The sequence below is a fragment of the Gopherus flavomarginatus genome, chromosome 5, assembly GCF_025201925.1.
Source record: "Gopherus flavomarginatus isolate rGopFla2 chromosome 5, rGopFla2.mat.asm, whole genome shotgun sequence".
In the NCBI taxonomy this organism is placed as follows: Eukaryota; Metazoa; Chordata; order Testudines; family Testudinidae; genus Gopherus; species Gopherus flavomarginatus.
The window spans coordinates 16,548,310-16,563,747 of NC_066621.1; the positions used below are offsets into that span (position 1 = coordinate 16,548,310).

At 52.6% G+C, this 15,438-nt stretch overlaps 1 protein-coding gene across 1 annotated transcript; it reads right to left on the minus strand.

The window, feature by feature from the left end:
- Positions 1 to 3,873: 3,873 nt before the first annotated feature.
- Positions 3,874 to 15,222, minus strand: OPTC (opticin). The gene is made up of 7 exons (XM_050956563.1): positions 15,154 to 15,222; positions 12,005 to 12,239; positions 9,903 to 10,056; positions 7,833 to 7,991; positions 5,831 to 6,033; positions 4,886 to 4,981; positions 3,874 to 4,396 (listed from the first exon to the last, which is right to left on the minus strand). Exons 2-7 carry the CDS (start codon positions 12,230 to 12,232, stop codon positions 4,226 to 4,228), a joined length of 1,011 nt encoding a protein of 336 aa, XP_050812520.1. The 5' UTR covers positions 12,233 to 12,239; positions 15,154 to 15,222; the 3' UTR covers positions 3,874 to 4,225.
- Positions 15,223 to 15,438: the final 216 nt, after the last annotated feature.

The following is a 15,438-nucleotide window of genomic DNA, read 5'->3' on the forward strand; positions in this document are numbered from 1 at the left end:
AGTTTGAAGATGATACAAAATTACTCAGGATAGTTAAGTCCAAAGCTGATTGTGAAGAGTTACAAAGGGATCTCACAAAACTGGTTGACTGGGAAACAAAATGTCCTTTATCTACTAGAGGTGGTGATGCCAGCTGAGTGTGGAGCTTCTGCAAACTTTCCTGTTGAAGCAGTTTCACTTACTTATTTGTTGGGGCACTGTTAGGCTTAGGATCACTCTGTAGTCCAGTGGTTGGGTGTTTGCTCAGGAAGTGGGAGATCCCTGAGATTTCTGGTTCAAATCCTGCCTCTGCCCTTTAAGAAGGGGTTGGAATGAGGCTGTCCTATCTCCCAGGTGACCAGTGAGGTAGGAAATTCCTGTTTAAGTCCCCTCTCCTTTGCAGGAGGCCCTTGTCTTCCATGCAAAAGGAGGAGGCTTGAACAGGGGTCTCTCACCTCTTTGGGGGTTGGAGGGGAGGGGGGTTGGTGGGGTGGTTGGGTGGGAGGGGTGGGGCTGGGAGGGGGGTGGAAGGAGGAGGGGTGGTCCCTGGGATGTAGGAGGTCCTTGTTCCAGTCCCTTGGCAGAGAAGGGATTGGAACTGGGATCTCCTACAGCCTGGGTGGGTGTCTGACCAATGGGGGCAAAAGAGTGATTCAGTTTTTGCTTTCTGGTGGGGGGGGGGGGCAGCCACTAAAAATAAGTAAAAGCCACTGCTTAGATAGCAGAGCCTTCTTCAAAGATGTCTTCCATCTCAGGCCCTGAAGAGGAATTGAACCAAGGACTCCAGCATCCCAGCAGAACTCCCTCCTCACTAGGCTGCAGAGGGCTTCTTGTATTGGGCTTTTCGTTTGGCCCAATTACTATTGAATTAAAAGTGGAACAGCTTCAAGAGGAAAGCTGCACACCCTCTCTCCTGGGTAGCTCTCCTCTCAGCAGCCCAAGGAGTGAGTCAAACCAAGCCCTCTAACATCCTAGCAGGGAGCCCTCACCACTAGGTTATAGAGGGCTTCTTGTGATAGGTTTTTCGTTTGGCCCAATTACTATTGAATTAAAGTAGCACTGCTTCAACATGAAAAGTTTCAGTAAACATCTTATGGAAATCCCTCTTTTCAAGGAGTAGATGGAGGAATTGAACACAGCTCATTAGGCTTCCAGGTAGGCACTCTAACCACTAAACTAGAAAGAACTTTTTAGGAGTCATGCTCCCTTGGGCCAAATCCATAATTATTAAAGTGGAAAGCTGGCCTGAGCTCCCTGCTCAAATCCACTCGCTTTATTTAGAAGGAGCACTTGAACCAAGATCTTCAACAGCCCACAAGCGTACCCTACCTCCTGTCTTCTAAAGGGCTTCTTACACTCACCTCTTGTTTTGGCCTCATTAATATTTAATTAAAGTGGAATAACTTCAAGAAAACTTGAGGAAGCTCTCTGCTGAAATCTCCTCTCATCAGCCCATAGTGGGAGGACTTGAATCAGGAGTTCATGGTGGCCTGGTCCCTCAGGAACTATTAGCCAAGAGGGTCAGGGCCATAACTCCATGCTCTGGCCATCCCAGAACCTCTGACTGCTAGAAACTGGGCGTGAATGACAAGGGATCATGAGATAATTGCATTGTTCTGCTCATTCCCGCCAAAGTATCTGTTAGTAGACACAATAGCGGGCTAGATGGACCATTGGTCTGACCCAGTATGGCTGTTCTTATGATGCTCCTCTCATCTGTTGTAGAGCCCTCCTGCTGCCTACATAAACCAGAGCTTAGCTGAGACTAGTAAACTCTTTGCCTCAGGGCTGTCACCACAGGATGGTGCTGTGCCTGGGGGGGTCCCCTTGAGCACCAGCACGCCTCTTAAGATAAGAAAATACAGACAGTTTTCAGACTCTTTGGCTGTGTCTTCATCAGAGCCTTCCTGTGTGGCTTCCTCAGAGCCTGAGGTCCGCTTGCAATCGCCAAGCCAGTTCCTTATTGCCCTCTGCTGTCCACAAACATACCCTGCCCAAAATGCCAGCAGCGCATACAGGTGCAGAGCCGAACGGGATGCTCAGACCAGCGTGTGTCCAGAGACAGGGAGCATCCCCCCTCAAATGGATCACTGCCTGCCAACGGCAGCCCTTTGAAAAGGATGTGAGCACAATCCCAGTGGGCCAGGATAACCAGCTTACTCCTTAGTAAAGCCCTGTAGTCCATTGCCCAACACCCTCTGTGTAATGCATGGCCTTTGTGTGCCCTGTCGCCCTAGAGGCTGGGCCAGTGGCGAAACTGCTACTGCCCCCTGCTGTCTGATTTTGGAAGATGCACGTTTCTGAGCCTGGCTCTCCTAATGCAGGTGAAGTTTATTTAGTGTTTCTATCAGTTGTCTGAGCAGGTGAGTTGGTGCCAGTCCTTCGCATCCCCCTCCAATCCCACTAGGCTGTTCTGAGAAAGGCAGCCAGGCAGTGGTTTGTATAAATTTAGTGGCTGCAATTAGGAAACTACTTTTCTCCAATTGCCTCTTTGCCTTCAGCTTTCTTCCCCCCCCAACACCCCAGCCTCTCAGAACACATGATCCATGAGAGCTAAAGGGTTTCCCAGCAACCAGCAGGTAGGAATTTGTGCTCAGCTATTAACTGAAGGGCAGGCATGTGGGCAGCAGCTCACCAATCTCATTTATGTAGACAATGGGCTTAAATGAGAAGGGAGACAAGGAGCAGAGATTAGGTGAGCAAGGCACAGGGATGGGTGGGTTTTGACACATTCTGTTGCACCCTCTAGTGGGGTGAAAGTGAACGCAGGCGAAAATACAGCTAAAGTTGGATGGTTCCATTTTTGCTGGATCTGAGCCTAACTGGCCCCTCTATTCAGCCCTTTGGCTATAAAAGCAAGTAAGATACAAGATGCTTAAGGACAGTGCTTAGATATTATGGTGGCGGGTGCTGAAGAAAACCCGTAGCTAGATGCTTTCAGAGCACTGCATGACAGCATAATCTGCCCACTCTGGCACTTTAGAGAAGAGAACAGCAGCCATTCCTCCAAGTTCCTCTTTTACCCACCCACTGAGAAACTTGGGATGCCAAAATAGGACTCTCATCTGAGTGGCCCTGCTTTGTGTAATAAGAATGCAGCTGAGGAGGATAATTTTGTACAACCAAAGCCAGTTCCCTGAGCTCCTGCCTGCCATTGCTAAGTGCAAAATGACAGTTTTGTACATGCACCAGATAACCGTGCATCTAAGGGGCAAGCTTTAAAAAACCCACAGCCGAACTGTGCATCAGATGGGCATTTTTGCGCATGCTTATGGCAATGTCACATCTTGGGCACATGTTTTGCACACACAGATGAGGAGGGTTTGGCGGGACAACGTGAATTTTTGAAAACTGGAAGTGTGCCGTAAGATTTTTTTACTTACCAACTTCCCTCCCCTGCCCTGGAGGACGGAGGCTGAGCTCAGAGGTTTCAGTTCAGTGTTTTGGCTTCTCCATGTGCACGTCATCTCTCTCACGTGACGTGCGTTTATTGCAGATGTATAAAGATACAGATGATGAATAAGCTGTATTGAAAATATTCCCCAAGTGGACAGGTCTCTTCTGATTTCAGAAGTTAGGGAACACAACACATACTATATTTTAAATACACTGAAATGATTTAGGCCTCAAAACTCCCTCCCTGCGTGTTTGGATCAGCGCCGAGACCTAAGCTTTGGGTGGAGCTGTGCACAGGGGAGCCTGTGACTAGAAATGCAGGTCAGGATCCAAGTGACCAAGCTCCAGGCATGAGGGAATCCAGGGTTTATTCCCTCGAAAGCTTTGCCCATCACTTCCCATACCACAATGCTCATGAAGTAGCTGCCGGCTGCCGTGCTAGATGAGGTTGGTTATTTTGTTTTAAACAATCCACAGAACAAGTTTTTAACCTTTTAAATTTTATTAGTGCTGCTCTCGGCCTGGGGCATCCTTCGCGCTGGCACACATGGACTGAGAACTCAAGAAGATCCCCACATCCAGAGCCCCCTGGCCATTTTAAACACATGCCATGGTATCCTTAGCCTAACTAGACTGCTAAACCCACGTTAGCTCGTATGTGCTCACATCGCATCTTAAACCCTAGTCTAGACAAGGCTGGTGGTGTTAAGATGAGCAAGGGAGAAGGGCAAATACCAGATGACGCAACAAGACAGCCAGGCATGGAGCTCTTAACCTGTGGGTCCAGGACAGGCCTTCTCCCGAGAGTGGTTCCCATCACAGGTGCTCCCTAGGTGGCTGTCTGGCAGGCTCAGTAAAAGTGGCCAGTGGGTAGCCGAGGCAAACAGAAGTAGGCGTCGGAGAAGAGGCTCAGGTTGATGGGGTTGCGGTCGAGGCGGATGTCCTCTAAGGCCCATCGGATGTGACTGTGGTCCTGGCTATCGCAGAACGTGTCTTTGTGCATGGTTCGGATGTTATTGTTCTAGCCGGGGAGACAAAGCACAAAGCCGACATTAAATGGTGGGGGGAAGGGGTGAGGCGGGGTGATGGGTTTGTGCGCTAATTGTCCCTGCCTAGTATGAGCCTTTGCTTCTATTAGACTGGGGCTCAATCAGAGGCAGAGGCAGGAAGGGGCCTAGGACTAGAATAGCAGAGGGGGCATCAGTCCGGACTGAAGGGCACTGGCAGAGCTGGGTGTGCACAGGGGGTCCAACATTGGACTAGCTGTGGGGAGAATGAGGTGCACGGTGAGATCCGTGCAGGGGACATTAGGACTGGGGCACTGTGAGAGAGAGGATCTCTCCCCATACCCACCTGCACTCTACCTGTGTCTAGCCAGAGCTCTCCATCCCTCGATTGCAAGGGCAGCAAAATTCAAAAGCAAATGCAAAAATCAAAGAGTGGCTGTATCTTTAAGGGACCATCACCCAGGCTGGCTGGGTCCCCTTGCTTGACTCAGTTACTGCCTCACCTGCAGGTGCAGGGACCGCAGGCCCTCAGGCAGGGGCACTGGGATATAGTCCAGCTTGTTATCAGACAGGTGGAGGAACTGCAGCTTCTTCAGCTCCTGCAGAAACACAGGCAAATGCATCAGCCCTCGCCCTGGCTGAGTGTCTGGAACGAATGCACCGAGGCTCAGCGGGTGGAACTCACAGCTTTGCTGAACAGAACATGCTGCTCTCATGCTTGCATGGGACTGTCCCACCCCAGCAAACACTGGAAAAGCTGGGGGTGGCACTTTGGGCTTTGGCTATTCCCAAGCCCCCGTCAGCTTCTTTATACAGAACATCTGGGTTATTTCTGTGGTACAAAGGGGTAGGAATCAGAGCCAGGTAGGCCTAGAAGGGGGTTGAATTGACCAAGGGTATGTCTACACTGCGGAGTAACCCCAGGGTTATAGAACTCAAAGATCCTGGGTTTGTTAATCTAGGGCGTGAGTGTCTACACTTATTATATGGGCCCAAATCCAACCCCAGGTTAGGAATTGTTGAACCCTGGGTCCCAACCTGGGCTGACGTGTCTACACTGCATTATATGGACCCAAATGCAACGTGGGAAAACTTGACTGTCCAGAGGATAAAGAAAGTCAGCTCGTGGGATTGTGGGCTACTGCTGGTGGACTCCCAGACCACGAGTCCAGTGAGCATGAACCCTGGATCCCGGTTTGACTCAGGCTCGGACCTGTCACCCCCATACAGTCCTGAAACCCTGGGTCCGAGCCCTGGGTTAGTGCGACTTGTGTGGAGATAGGAGGGAGGTGAGGCTTGAGCCTGAGTTCAAACCCTGAGCTTATCTTGCAATGTAGACATACCCCAAGAGACCCCCAGCCCTCTTGGAGGGTGGAAAAGAAGCTGTGAAATGTAGGGACCCCTTCTGGAATCTTGGGGCAGCCACTGGCCGCTGGGCACAGACTCACCCTGAAGGCTTCAGGTCTGACACCAGAGCTCTGGATCCTGTTGAGCCGGGCATCAAGCCGCACGATGCTGTTGGGCAATGCGGGCAGCACTGTCAGCCTGTTCTCGGCGAGGATGAGCTCTTGCAGGGTGTTCAGCAGCCGGAAGGAGTCCTCGTCCACCCAGGAGATGAAGTTGCTAGTCAGGTCTATTCGCTTCAGCTTCTCTGATGGACGAGAGGGGAGAGATTTCACCTTCACAAACCCTTGCCATCGCTCACAACAGTGCTGAGCAATAGTTAGGGGCTAGGCCTGGCCAGAGCCCTAGGAGAAAAAGCCAGCACTCCAGCAAACAGAACTAGAATGAAACAGGTCCTCTGCTGGTGTAAATTAACACAGCTCCATTGAACTCAATGAAACGATGCCAGTTTACACCAGCCAAGCCTAATCTAGCATCTAACACAACAGGCCAATATCCAGACTATGGTGGCTGGATGCAGCTCCAACAGAAAAGTGAAATACATTTCCATCTTTGTTATTATTATTCCTCCAAGGGCCAGATTTTCAAGACCTCGGCCTCCCCTCTCAGGGACAGGTTTCCAGAGGAGCTCAACCTCCATTTAAGGGCCTAAATCAGAGCAAGGTTTTCAAATATGCACAGCACCCAGCAGGTCCCATTTTAACAGAGCCCAGCCCCTCCCCAAACATGCACCTACTATGTTGAGAGCCTCTGCAAGCCCCAGGTCACAGTTCTCTAGCTAGTCCTGCAATCTCAAGGCTCCATCTGCCTTGGCAGGGGGCATTCCACTGACTATCACCAGGTGCAATTCCTTCCTGCAGGGGAGAAGGGACTTTAAAGCTACAGGGCTCCTATTCCAGCCAGCCAAAGGGGAAGGATTGTGCAACACCACTCTCCTGCCCCGAGAGGGACCCACTAGGCGATCTCCAGAGCTGGGCAAAACCCAGTGAGTTTGGAATGGAGTCACATGCTGTGCAAGCTGTCAGGGGGGCTGGAACAATCTGTACAGTGGGGGTGCTGAGAGCCACTGAACTAAACTGTAAACCCTGCATATGATGGAAACCACTTCAAGCCAGGGGGTCCAGCAGCACCCCCAGTTCCAGCACCTGTGAATCCATGCTGTAAATGGGGGCACCTGGCTTGGCACTTATTTCACAGTCCTGCACTCACCCTCTCCACCCCCAGGCAGATGAGCATGACAGGACCTAACCGGGCTTTTCCATCTCCAAACATCTCTGAGCACTGCCATGTTACAACCAGCGAGTTCTTGGCCCCTCCAGTTCCTAGAGCCGACCAGGACTAGCTGTACCAGGACTTTAATAAAGAGCAGCATTGTTGCAGAGCAGTGATATGCGTTCCCATTCACCCTCCTGGGAACGGTCTGCTTTTGGCTCCCTGACTGTGCACCTGGGTGTGATGGGTGGGGCCGTGTGTGTGAGATGCAGTCACGGCCTGGCCTGGCTCTTCCCCCAAGTGATGCCCTTACCTGCCACTCAGCAGGAAGGCAGAAGTCCTGATTTAAATTGTGTAGAGGGGTGTGGACGAACCGCTGACCTGACTCGGGCTTGTGTGCCCAGGACTCAGGGCTAAAGCCAGCTCTGGTATCTATCGGCCTGGCTCCCATTAGTGCCGTGGGGAGTGGCATCTACGTACACCTGCAATTGTAGCTGATGCCCAAGGAGCAGGTCTGAGCCCTCTGCCGTGGGTGGGAGGAGTCTAAACCTGCCTAGGGAGGATTCGGTGTCAGATTGGATCTGGACCTAGCCAAAACATTGTACAAATCCAGAACAGGATCCAGTGTGACAGCTGAACAGGAATCTGAACAGCACAGCAAGGAGCATCCTCCTCCCTCAGGCAGCTCTGCAATGGGCCCACTTTGCAGTGGCTCACAGGGAGCTGGGGGCAGGGGCTAAGTTTCCCCATCCCCCATGTCCCCCAGCAGAACACAGTGATGCCCAGATGCCACTCTATGTGGGGGAGGGGGGGCAGGGCCCCGGCTCCACATACTCAGCCTGGCAAAGTCGCTGGCTCGGATGCGGCTGATGCGGTTGAAGCGGGCATAGAGGTATGTGGTCTCCAGGGGCAGCGGCGGGATCTGTTCCAGCTCAGCATCATCGCAGTACATGGAGGTGCTAAGGCACACGCAGACTAGGCAGGTGGGCAGACCTGGGGCAGGGAGAGACGGAGCAGTCAGCCAGCAGCAACGAGCACGGATCGGGGCTTGGGGGTATTAAATGTAACCTCCGACCGGTGCCCTCAGGGAGGATGGGGTGACCTAGTTCCACTAAAGACAATGGGACTCAGCTGGCTTACCGCAGTGGAGGATCTGGCCTGACACCCCATGCTGTGGGTTAGGAGCAGAGCTCAAGGGAATGTTCTTGACAGAACCTGGAGCCTTTTGAAACTCCCCGGCTTCTGGGGTTCATTGCAAACCTCGAGGCCAGACCACATGCAACTAGCGGGACCAGATGTCCTGATATTAGGGGCTCTGTCTTATATACGCAACTATTCCACCTCCCTCAAAAAACAAATCCATGTGTCCTGATTTTTCACACTTGCTATCTGGTCACACTATATGCAGCATAAGACGAGCTTGGGCCCAGGAACCTTTCTGACTGAGATGGACCCAAAACCAAGCCCTGGAGCCAACCCCCTAGAATTCCAGGCCACCCAAAATCAACCAGCAGCAGTACAGAGCTGGAGCCTGGGGAACCACGCCCTTCCCAATCCCAGACCAGGACTTCAGAGGAGTCAAAGAAGAGCCCAGCCCTGGGAATCCAGGCCTGGACTTTGGGAGTTCAGCAGGTGCTGTGCTGTTATCCAGGCAGCACTGGAAGGGTCCCTAAAGCTCAGAGTCTGTTCCGGGCTTTGACAGCTGGGACTCAACCCTCTATTTTCAAGTGAACTGGGATGGCCGTGCATTGTGAGAAGGGTCGGAGCACCTTGGGGGAGGGCAGCCTGGACAGGGACTGCCCCTCCCCTCCCCAAGCTGTACCAGCTATGTAGATGGCTTTGGTCCAGAGCTGCCAGCTCCTTCCACCAACCGCTAAATTCAAAGGAAAACAAAACAAGCAAAACGCAAACCACGAGAAAGGCCAGGAACAACCAGCCAAAAGAGCTGCTTAAAAACAAATCAGCGCAGGCCAAATCTCTCCCTGAGGGATGCGACTCCACCAAACACAGCAGCCAGGTATGCCAGGGGTCTGTTTGGCCCTTCTGCACCGTCAGAAATGAAACAAAAGGAAACCATTTGCATCAAGCAAACATCTGAGTCCACAATGTCTTGAACTAGACCCTGCTCAGCCAGGCAAAGTGGCAGTGGCAGCGTGACAAGATTTCTAGCACCAATTAAAACTGCGTTGGTTTTTTTTTTGTTTTTCCTCTTTTCCCCCTTCTCCCCCCAGAGCGCGTGTGAGACTCTGAATCTCTGGGGGAGTTCAAAGCATAAAGGCAACCATTTCCCTGAGCCTACTACGTAGTTTGTCCCAGTTTGGAGTGACAGAAAATGAATAAAGATATTTATCCCTCGCTGCAGGATTTTAATTGTCACTAATCTAATTGCTACTCTGTCCGACTGTCGCAACGTCTCTGCTTGTGAAAGCGTCTCTCCAGTTTGCTGGTGTTCTCGTGCGATTTCTCTCGCCCGCCACCATGTTCCTCACGCAGGGCAAAGGCTTGGCTCCTGGACAGGGGATGGTCTGCGCACCCTCGTGTCCTTCCACCAGCGCCTCTAAGCTCCCAGGCTTACTCACTGTTTCTCTCTCTTTCCTCCCATCAGTCCTGCGGCCCATGCAAGGACGGGTCTGCCTCTGGGCAAAAGGCCTCAGAGATTGCTGCCCCGTGCCATGCTGGGAAGGAAGCACCTCCATCTCACTCATTTCCAAAGCTCCCTCTTCCCCGCATGGGTACAGAGAAAGCCCCTCCCACTCACCCCCATGCTGACAGAAGGGTCTTTCCATACTGCTGTCATTACTTGTGGTATTTGGAGACCTATTCAGCTGCATCTCCTGTGAGCAAATCCCCCACCTTGCACCATTACCCTGAAGAACAGGTGACGAGGGCTGGTCTCTTACTCACCCTGTTTGGTTATGGACTCGAGCAGACCTGGTCCGAAGGGCTTGGTCGTGGGGGATGTCGGGGGTGGCCTTCTGGGTGCTTCGGTCGGCATCGCTCTCATGCTCCCAATGCCCTCTAGACGCTTGGTTGGAGGAGCCAATGTACCAACCTCAATCTGCAAATACAGGGCAAGGGGCATCATGGCACTGATCACAGGCTGTGGAGCTGCCCTCATGTTAAAGCATTGACCAGTCACTGACTCCTCCCTTGCCCTGCCCAGTTCATATCTCCACTGGGGAGGGGTAGAAGGTGCCACAGGGCAGGTTAGAGGGCTACAGCAGTGATATACCTGAAATAGCCAACGTCTAGGGTAGGCAGGCACCCAATCCCATTGAAATGCACCTAACTCCCTTAGGCTCCACTGAAGACCCCCCACTGCCAGCTGCACCAGGTAACAGAGGGTTCCTAGCCATGGCATGCTCCGTGCAACAGCAATACCAGGCATGTCTCGCATTCATACGGCGCCTTTCTCCCCATGGCTGCCATGCTGTAAGCCAACTTCAGCGGGACTGGGTACGGGGTGAAGGCAAGTGAGTGTGTGTAAGGGAAGCTAACACTGTCTCATGGCAGCTGTTTGCTGACTACAAGCTGATGTAACGTTCCTGCTGCAGGTCCCTGGTGCACACGGCCTCAGTTTAGCCTCAGCCCTTATTTTGGCCCCGCTGATCAGCTCAGTGACGTCAGTGGGAGTTTTGCAGAGGACTCCAGCAAGAGCAGGGTCAGCCCCTGTACACTGGAACGACCGCACTGCTGCAGAAATGCAGCCACCCCCTGTGAGGGAGCAGCCTGCCCTGGTCGTCTGACACCCAGCAAGGAAACACAGCAGCACAGGGCAGGGAGTGAACTGAAGGAGAATGCCAGGTGCAAGTGAACCTACAGGGACCAGGTCAGCATCTCAGCAAGGGTCAATCCGCGTAGTTCTATAGACTCTGGCTCAGGGACTTAGCGAAGCAGGGTAGAATTACCCAACAGCTAGGTTAGCTCCCCTTCCCTGGAGCACCCTGCCATGGATAACAGGGTTCAAAAAAGAACTAGATAAGTTCATGGCGGACAGGTCCATCAATGGCTATTAGCTAGGATGGGCAGGGATGGTGTCCCTAGCCTCTGTTTGCCAGAAGCTGGGAATGGGCGACAGAGGATGGATCACTTGATGATTCCCTGTTCTGTTCATTCCCTCTGGGGCACCTGGCACTGTCCACTGTCAGAAGACAGGATACTGGGCTAGACAGACCTTTGGTCTGACCCAGTATGGCCGTTCTTATGGATCTTTCCTGGTACCACTGCTTCATTCTGCCACAGCCTCTTGAGGCCAAGTACATTTGATAATGAAGCCTCACAACCCCTCTGTGAACATGATTATTTCCAGCTTACAGAGGGGCAAGCTGAAGCATGGAGAGGGTTATGTGACCTGCCCAAGGCCATGCAATAAGTCATTGGCAGAGCTAGGCATTGGCAATAGGACTGTTGCTAAGCAGGATCAGGATCTAACTACCAGACAATGCTATATCCTAGTGACCACATGTGGTCAAGACCTCAGTGCTAAGTGTCAGGGGAAAGCTGGTTCTCCCTCCTGACTCAGGACTTTAAAGACATCGTAGACAGTGTTATACCCCTGCTTCCCTCTGGATCCTACACTGCTGCAAGCCTCCCTATCAACCAGCTGACTAGGAGATCAGACTAGATAATCATGATGGTCCCTTCTGACATTATAATCTGTGTGAATCGAAGAACGCTCTTCATGGCTTGCGAACTCTACCAGAGAAGCACCTAGGAGAAGAGAGTGAAGTACCTAAACTGGAGAAAGTGGGGTTGTACTCACAGCTAGACTCCTGAATCCCAGATGAAAGCATTTCCGTCCACCAAGTGCTGTGGGTGGAAGAGTGGCCAGAATGCCCCAGCCCTGGAGAGACAGAGCGGGGAGCAGGAGGGACGCCTGGCTCAGCAAAGGTGGTAGCACAGAAGCTACCCTGTGATCCTAGAGAAAGGAGCTGTCTTAGGACTCCCCACAGGTGCCTGGAGAAGAGTTGGTCCATGTTTCTGCTGCTCTGCTGTCTTCATCTTACCTTTGGTGCCAGGTCACTATAGTCATAAAGCTCTTCATAGAAGCTTGGGTCAATGATCTCTCCATAGCTGTCTAGGCTGAGGTCGTAGTTGGGCAGGTCCAGGTTGTCATCGGTTGCAATGTCAGCTCTGGGCTTCTCTTCCTTCTTCTTGCCTTCTTCTTTAGGCGGGGCGGCCATGGCCAGCCCCAGAGCCAGGGTGGTGACCCCTAGCAAGGCTATGCTCCGCATCCCGCACCTGTGCCGAGAAAAGGGAAACAACAAAGCATTTTTGTCACCACTGGTCAGCTCAGTTCTGACGCTTACAGGGCTGAGCTCAGGGCTGCTGGGTCTGAGGGATGTGTCTTACTTGCCCAGCACAGGGCTCTGATCCCCCAGGAACACCTGCCTGAGGTGCGCTTGGTGGATTAACACGCACTGGATGCAGGGAACCCAGCAAGGAGGTGCCACGGTCTGGGAGTGAAGTGTATAGGCAGAGCCGGGTATGGGGAGCCCAGGACTGGGACTGCGAGGAGTATGGCTAGCCAGGAGTGAGGGGCATTGGCAGAGCTGCTGAGGGTGGAGCAGTGGGGCTAGGGCTAGCATAGCAGAGCTTGGAACCGACCAGATTTGAGCAGCACTGTGTTGGGCAAAGGGGGTTCAGCAGTGGCAGGAGATGGGGTGCATGGGGAATCCAGGAATACCACAGCCAGGTATATTGCAGGCCAGGGTAGCGGAGTTCTGTCAGGGAGGTGAGTGGAGGTTCCCCTTTGTAAACAACAACATTTACCACATTCATCTAAGTATTTTGCAGATCCCACTGTCTGGCACCCCTGCTGTGCAGCAAAGACAGGGGCCAGACAGCAAGCTCTGCTCACTTGTGCTCAGATTTCCAAGTGCTCCACTCCCACAGACTCTTTTCCATGAGGGCTTAGCACCTATTTAAACACCTCCAGGAGGGTTGGGTTTGCAAAAACACCCAGCAGTTCTCAGGGTGACCCAGATGGGCCACATATTCAGGAGGGCTGAGCCCTCAGCCAGATGAGCTTTCTTGAGCCTGCATGCAGGTGCTGAGCTATTTGGGAAACCTGGCCCAGCAAGCACTAGTTGATGTTTCCTCCAAGTGCTGGCCACCAGCTTTACCCCCCATCCAACCCTTCACTTTAGCTCCTTCTACTGCACCTCTTGTCGCTCTCCCCGAGTCTCCCTGGCCTTGTCCTGGAGCACGTTAAACAGGCTTCCTCTGTAGCAGCAGAAGTAAGTGGACTTGGCTTTCCTGCTGGAGAGAATCAATGGATTGTGCCTACCGCCCCAGAGGAAATCATTACTCTCCTTTTCTTTTCAGGCTGTTTCATGCTTGAGTGCCCTGCTGCGAGGGGAGAGGCCTAGAGCTGCTGCACGGAACTTCACCCCCCGCTCACACGCCAGATCCAGCCGTACAAACAGCCTGCAAAGAACTTGGAGAATAGCTCCCCAAGTGTCGGGGCGGGGGGGGGGGGGGGTTTTAAGACTTTTTTGTCTGTCCTGAACTCCTTGGCGGCAGGATGGAGAGAGGGTGTATCATGAGAGTAACTCTCCGCTCTTATGTGCTACTTGAGCCTGAGGTCCCAAAGCTCGTTACAGAGTTGGGGCAGCAATATCCTTCCTATTGCACAGAGGGAGGAAAATGACCTGCCCAAAGTCACACCGTAGAACAGTGGCAGAGCTGGTGAGAGAACCCAGGAGTCTTGATTCTCAATCTCTCCTGCTCTAACCACTAGGTCCCAGTCCCTTTCAAGGCTAGGATACAAACTAGGACTTTGATGATCACTCCCTAGCGAGGTTCTTCTCAGATGAACTAATGAGAACCTGCCCCTAGCCCAGTGGGCCGGACCAGAGCTTGCCTCTGCTGGAAATTGCTCTTTGCATATCATACAGATACAGTCACCCCCACCAGCTCGAGTGGTTCATATTACTGTCAGAGCACTCTCTTCCTCAGAGCAGCGTCCATTAGCTGAGATGCTGGCTCATTACTGGAATGAACACAGTAGCGTATGTTGATGGGCGTGCACGCACTGGGGTATGTCCTGCAGCCTGCACATCTGTGTAGATCCACACCTTGGGCTAGATCTGTGTGAAGTGCATGGGCGTGAGCACCTGTGCACGTAGGGCCAGGTAAAACAGCTTGTGAATGATAGTCTGCCCTTCTCCTCTGAATAGACACACCAGGAGCCACGTTTTCAGTTCTGTGGACGGTCGCACACCCAAACGCCCATCTGTCTGCTCAGTTTGCACACACAGTTGCAGTAGTGAGGCGAGCAGTTGAGCACCTGCACTGAAACCCATTTTAAGAGACTGCTCCGGGAAGCAACAAGACTCAATTGCCTAGGGAAGGTTTCAGAGACCAGAGGAACAGAGTTGCACTATGCACCTTCGATGACACTCTAGAGGCTACACTGTCTAAGACAAGGATTTCCTGCACAGGGTTCCTTTGGCAAACTAAGGGCAGGACGCATGATGGCAAGGAAGACATCCAAACTCGATTAGCTCCCCCGGAAAGGGGATTTGTTCCATTCAGAAGCAGCTCCCGCTTGGCTACCAGTCCCTATTCTGAGCATGACTCAAAGTGTCTGGCCCATCTGTGTGTACACACAAACACACGAGCGCACACACATGCACAAACAAACATGTCCGCACGCCCATGCACTCACAAACCCAGCATTCACACCAACATCCCCTCAAACACCCATACTCCCAGGCATTCGCAAATCCAGCATCCACACCAACACCCCCTCAAACACCCATACTCCCATGCACTCGCAAACTCAGCCAAGTCACATAGACACACAAACACATATGCAACAAACCTGGGAAAACACGCGCACACATGCACACACACAGACCAGCACACGCTTATTTGGCACAGCTCTCTCCAGTCTATAAAAGACAGCACTGAATTTCAAATATCCTGACGTGCGGCGTCTGGCCCTTAATCTCAGCCGGTTTCCCACAGATCAAACCCAGCATTAAGAGAGTAATAAAAAAGCCTTTGAAATGCACACTGCAGGCAGCCCTCATGCATTCTGCATAAAGCCCAATCCCCAGGAACCTCCCACTCCCACAACGCCTCTGAACTGAGCATCAAAGCCCCTGAGAGAGAAGGGGAGAGAGAGAGGCACAAGTCACAGACGTACCCCCTGGTCCCTCGGGCTGCCCTGGAAGAGCGCAAACCTCCCAGCTCCTGCAAAGCTGATGTGCTGGGACCCAATGGGCTGCAGAGGTTTTAACGAGGGCGAGGGGAGGGCAGCCCTGCCTGGTTGGGGGTGGGAGTGTGCAGGGGATAAGCAGGAAGTGCAGCCAATCAGGGTGATGATTATTCCAGCTGTCACCTGCCCCCCTCCCATGGTGTCCCTTGTACAGTGCCCCCAGGGGCTAACCGCCATGCTCACTTATAGCTTTCCTCCAAGAGGCTAGACTTG